General features: G+C 43.5%; 1 protein-coding gene across 6 annotated transcripts in view; it reads right to left on the bottom strand.

Annotated features, from left to right (window-relative positions):
* Positions 1-230: 230 nt before the first annotated feature.
* evi5b (ecotropic viral integration site 5b) overlaps positions 231-6,000 on the bottom strand; it is an 86,829-nt gene continuing 81,059 nt past the window's right edge. For 5 of the 6 annotated variants that reach the window (XM_015962316.3, XM_054749638.2, XM_015962320.3 and 2 more), the window contains 2 exons: positions 5,187-5,282; positions 231-1,675 (listed from right to left, as the gene is read on the bottom strand). In XM_015962316.3, coding sequence (XP_015817802.3) covers positions 1,385-1,675; positions 5,187-5,282 — 387 coding nt within the window. In that variant the 3' untranslated portion in view covers positions 231-1,384. The remainder of the gene's footprint in view (positions 1,676-5,186; positions 5,283-6,000) is intronic. The other variant, XM_015962318.3, reaches the window with a different exon arrangement.

Here is a 6,000-nt window from a genome sequence, read left to right as displayed (position 1 = left end):
TAAAGGATTTATTCACACTTGGTTAATATTCTGGTGCTCGATGAGAGAAAGCGGCTTTTAAAATGTGGTTTTGGGCACGAAAAAAATAAATTTGAGGCTCAGCTCTGAAAACTGCGAGAAATCACTTCCTGAAAGCAGTCAACCTTCTGAGAGCCTTCGTAGGAAGGCGGCTTTCAGAGACATGATCCTGCCTCAAGCCTTTCATCTGCTGCTACCAGAAAGACGCCACATTTAAAGTTTATCAAACATTTTATTGTGAAATCTCTCTCACTCCCTCTTTCACGCATACACACACACTCGCTCTCACACACACACACACACACACATATCTCAGTCTCCATAGTGTTGCCCATCAGTCCTCGCTGCATTGCAGACTCAAAGTGCTGTAATCGTTCCCCCTCCTCAGAGGAACATTCTCATGACTTGATTTAAAAGACAGAATCATAATGGCTTCAATGACTTCCACAAAACTTAAGTGTTCATAGTGACCGTCCAAAGTTCAGGAATCCATGTCCAGTGCACACAGTTCAGCTCCTGTCCCACGTCCAGATAGTGTCCTCGTTGTTGGTTTTACCCACTTGTGTGCAAGTTGCGTCAGACGTAAACAGACATGTCTGACTCATCAGAAAATGAAGCGTGTGCTAGGACTTCTCTTCTCATCACTAAGGTAAAAAAAAAAGCTTTTGGAGAAATAAACAAAAGCCTGACCTGGACTTTCAGTTCATCTTCTCAGCAGACCAGTTTGTTTCCATCTATAACTTATGTCCCTTTTTCTCATTTATAAAACAAAATTAAAAATAAAATATGCAAATATTGTTCAAGTTCAAAAGAATGAGAGGAAGAAATAAACTCATTTACATATCTACACGTGTGCAACCAGCAGCGTGTGCTAAGGTCCAGACATCAAGGTTTTGCTTTGATACCACGCTCTGATCAGGACAACGTGCTTTAAAACACACACACACACACACACACACACACACGGTCTCTGTATGACGGGAGTGCTGAGAGTAACACCAGTAACCTTGATATTCATTCATAAAAAGCTTTTAAAAGTGTAAAAACATATTGAAGTGTGTAATTTAGCATTAAATGTTTTATTCCACACGGCGGCGGCGTCTGCGTCGTGCCTACAGGTTGTGCCCCCACCTGCTCCCCAACTTCTTAGCGTTTGATGCATTCCATGCTGTTCGTATGCTGACGTTCAGAGAGATCTCTCACACACACAAAACAACCTGCGAGCGAGCTGCAACCACGAGTAACAATATGAAATGAAGATGTGTCGTCGTTTTGAAATTCAGAACTGCAGATCCAGGTCCCTCCTGTGAAATGGCTGCTGAACCTCTTCTCTCCTTCGGTTTAAAGTCTCGTCTCGTGCCAGTGGTCACACGGTGGTGGACTTGTGGTTGGCGCTCGGAGGCACGGAGAGCCGCAGGGCGTCCCCGTCCTCATCCTCACTGTCTGCGTCTTCCAGCTTGGGGTGCAGCTTGATGCGTGTGCTGCTCTGCTGCTGGGCCTCCTGGAGGTCAGGCTCCTTTACTCCATCATCATCATCATCATCATCATCATCTGAGGACTGGTAGGACTCATCGACCCCCATATAGTGGTTGACAATATGGATCCCATCAAAAGTGGGCTGACTGGTCAAACCCCTCTGGCCCTTCAAGCAGTAAATCTGTAAGAGAGGGAATGATTAGTGCTGTGTGCTCTGTTTCAGTGTTGGGCAATACAATAATACATACATGTTAATGGCTGACATGGAAAATGTTTATTTATGAGTGATGGAACTACTGACAATGATTCAGGGGCTGAAATAGGATTTCTTTTACAATATCTATCAGGGATGTGTATTTTTGAAATTCTGGCGATACGATACATCTCACGATATATTGCGATACATTCAGTCAGACGATACAAGCAATTTATTTTTTTTACTGAATTTATTGTAAGAATGTTCAATAAACACTCCAGACTGATACGTAACGTGGTTAACATGAGGTACCTGAACCATGATGGAGGGATTTACATTTCAATGGTGGAAACAAAACCCGTTGCACACTGCTGCCAACTAGCGGGTGGCGATTGAATTGCACAAAACGAAAAGAAAATACACAAATGTTTGCATGTAAATTCTTTCAAGAATTAGATATACAGCTTTTGAATATCGATGTAATAATCGCAGGAAAAAATATCACGATATACTGCCATATTGATATTTTCTTACATCCCTAATATATATATATATATATATATATATATATAGTTATAGTTAATTGCAACAAGACACTGCAACATTAACATTAAACAATACCATCTACTGATGTTAACAGGAGAACAATTTCATTCATTCATACTTGAATGAATGAAATTGTTTTTAACGATGAATAAATAATGCCCCGAGTTTTTTGCCTTAGTGATCACATGAGCCGCATTGCGCTTGCACGGCCGGTTCCTGTCAGCTTCGTCTGGAGTTCCACAGGCCCAAAACTTGACATCACCCCTCACCCCTGGTGTCCACCAGTGGAGCTCGAGGGTTGCCGCCATCACAGGCACCGACTAGGCAGCAACACAGCTCCTGTCAGCCGCCTCGGCAATGGAGGCAAGGAACGTGGCCCACTCAGGCCCAATGTCCCCTGCCTCTCCTCGGATGCATTCAAAATTATGTTGGAGGTGGGAGTTGAAGCTCTTTCTGACAGGAGACTCCACCAGACAATATCAACAGAACCTCACATTATGTTTTGGTCTGCCAAGTCTCACCAGCGTCCTCTTCCCCCAATATCAGAGCCAGCCATCACCGGGTAGTGGTCAGTTGACAGCTCCGCCCCTCCCTTCACCCGAGTGTCTTAAGACATGTGGCCTCAGATACAGTTTGGTATGAAAGTACAAGTATGTTCGCACAGTCACAACCCATAAACTGATCTCAGTCGCGGGGCTGAATCTATGGCTGTCTCTTGCTTTTGACACAAAGAAAAGCCCAAGTCTAAATATAGACCATTTCAAATGAGCCATCACCATCTTAGTTTCGCTCAGTCGCAGTAACATCCGACAGAGAGCTGTGACTGGCCCACCAAACCAACAGAGAGCTGTGATTGGCAAGACACAAAACTGGTCTGGGTTGCTGAGAATCCTATGGAGCATTGTAGGGATGGGTACCTTTGACATTTGAATCGATTCGGTACTAATTCCCGGTACCTAGGAATCAATAACAGTACCAATTTTCGATACTTTTGAGTGTTTATTATTTTAATTCTCTTTTATAATTAAATATATATTTTTCTCAATATATATAACCATATTTGGTAAATATCACGATAAGTAACATACAACTGTTTGTATTTTAACATTGTCCTTGTAGTTTTATAAGCTGATAATTAAACTGAAGCAAACATCTTTACTGTGAACTAAATTTACTGTGTATCTTCATTCCTTTTGCCATCCTTGTTCATTTGATTTTTCCTACTGGGAAGTTAGAATTTCCAAGGAGAAAGCGAACGCACCATTAGCTGATAACAATGGTAGCAATGGAAGCTAATTTATCAAGCTAACGTTATCTTAAACAGTTTATTTAGCTGCTGGAGCAGATTAAAACGATGATGCCTCACACTTAGATCGTTGTCACTGGTTTCGTCTTCACCCAATCACCCGTCGCATTTAGTAAAGTGAAGCCAAACTTTAGAGCGCGTTCATGTTCTTCTAGTCGGGAAATCGGAGTTCCGAGGAGGAAGCGAACGCACCATTAGCGAAACGGAAGCTAACATATCAAGCTAATTATATTTACCTACCGGAGCAGATTAAGATGAGGATGTCTTAGATCGTTGTCGCTGGTTTCATCATCACCCAGTCACCCATCACATTTAGTGAAGTGGACCCAAGCGTTAGCGTGCGTTTTTTCTACCATGCTGCTCTGTTTACAACTGGTTCGCAGCGAGCGACGACATAACGCTCTTGCGCATGCACAGCTGTCTTGGCAAGTTCTCGTTATGATGGACGGGTACCGAAATGAGGCACCGTTTGAAATGACGTGAATTGGTGCTCGGTCGGTACTGTGGAATTCGGTTGGTACCTTAAAAAGTACCGAATTCGGTACCCATCCCTAATTGTAAGACGAGCATGCAGAGCAAACATAATTTTTGCTTTGGCTACTGTCTCTATCTAGATGTCTGGGCTAACAAATCACTGTTCTTTGGTTATTAATATAATTTGATTAAAAACACAACACAAACATAGCTTGCTGAATTACAAATAACTTTGCTTTATGCTACCTGCTGCACCAAATACGAGGTAACAGCTTTCAGAAATCATAAAGCAGTGTCTGATTTGTTTACATCTATTTAACCTCTTCAGTTTAACATGGCTCAGCCACTTCTCTGGGCTACAACAAGAACGCAGAAATGTCTCCAGTAAAAATAGTTTAACAGTTCAAACAGGTCCAATGAGGTGGGAGGCAACATGTTAGAAACGTTGGAGGTCACATGACACGTCTGAAACAACTCACCTGGGCCAGCCTGCCACGAAACAGACAGACATGTAGGAAGAAACGCATTCAGAGGCTTTTTATCACACAGTAAAAACACAAACCACCCAGTTTTACTGCAAATGTGACTGTAGTATGGCTGACCAGTCGGCGTTCTCATAAACATGATGCAGATTATAAATACATGTGTGTGAGGGGAAAGGTGGTAGGACTTGTCGTTGAGTCGCTGTGGTTTCAGGTTTGTTTCCTATCAGGCCCCTCATGACTCTCTACAAATATAAGGTAAAGGTGAAGAAGGGAAATGACTCTAAATGCACCGACAGGGCTGAACGGAGAATCGCGACAAACATCTGGTCTGTGGCAACTAACGAGGAGTGATTCACCTTTCAGATGCAGGTGAAATCAGCTCCATACTGAGAAAATGTTGATTGTGTTTCTGTCAGATCTGCACAGGAAGTCTCTGGGTGTAGTTAACACTTCTACAAGATCTATATGGCTCAAAGTCGAATCTGAGGAAATGAGGAACGCAAGCTTCAGCAAACCGGATCTCTACCCTATTATGAAAAGTTGTAAACAAGGCAGCGTGATTAGTGGTCCTGCTGCTGGGAATCACACACATGCATTCATCTGAATGAGAGAAATGGCAGTTTTGCCTAAGTTGAATTAAAATCCAGATGAAACGTCAGCTAAAGCTTGCGTTAGTCCGTCTCACCTCCTGTTTCAGCTCTGCTATCTGGTCTTTGAGGTCACGGATGTACTGACTGGAGTCTGTGTGGTTCAGCTGGCCCTGGACCTTTCCTTCTTCTTTCTGTTAGGAGACGATTCATGAAACACACAGCTGAAACACGGACCAATCAACCATCTCAGCACTCTTCAATAACATTAAAGGTCTGAAACACTCATTTAATCAGTACATTAATAGCAGTGGTCTGCAGTAGGAATGAATGTTTTCCAAAGGTTGGTTTATGCTTGACGCGTCCGCGAGGTCCGCGCGGCGAAATTGCATCATATTAACAACCACGCCCCTCCACCGCGTCTCCGCACGGCCCAAAATTTCCGCAACGCGCACCTAGGAAAAATTTCTAACCACGTGCACGGTCAGACGCAGAAAAACATGGCGGACCGGCAAGAACTAGTATGGCAGAGGTTCGTAAATACAGACATTTGTATGATTCAGCTCTCAGAGATCACCGTGATCAACATGTTGTTAATGATTCTTGGAGAGAAATAGCTCGCACTGTCGGAAAAGACGAGGACGCTGTTAAAAACGCTGAAATGCCATGTTGTAAACAGTAATTTTTACTTCTACTATGGTGTAGTGTTGGATGCATGCCGTAGAGCTCCATGCTGCCCCCTACAGTTTGGGAGAATTTTGGCTCACCGCAGAGACGAGCCGCACGAACCATAAACGCTGCGAGTTGTGAAGCGCGTTCCATCCGCGAGCCGCATCACCAAGCGGAAAGTGAATGCGTCAAGCATAAACCAAGCTTGTGTCATGCTCAGGGGGCAAAAACACCGGTGCACCC

The sequence above is a fragment of the Nothobranchius furzeri genome, chromosome 16, assembly GCF_043380555.1.
Source record: "Nothobranchius furzeri strain GRZ-AD chromosome 16, NfurGRZ-RIMD1, whole genome shotgun sequence".
Lineage (NCBI taxonomy): Eukaryota > Metazoa > Chordata > Actinopteri > Cyprinodontiformes > Nothobranchiidae > Nothobranchius > Nothobranchius furzeri.
This window is presented reverse-complemented; position numbering and strand designations above follow the sequence as displayed.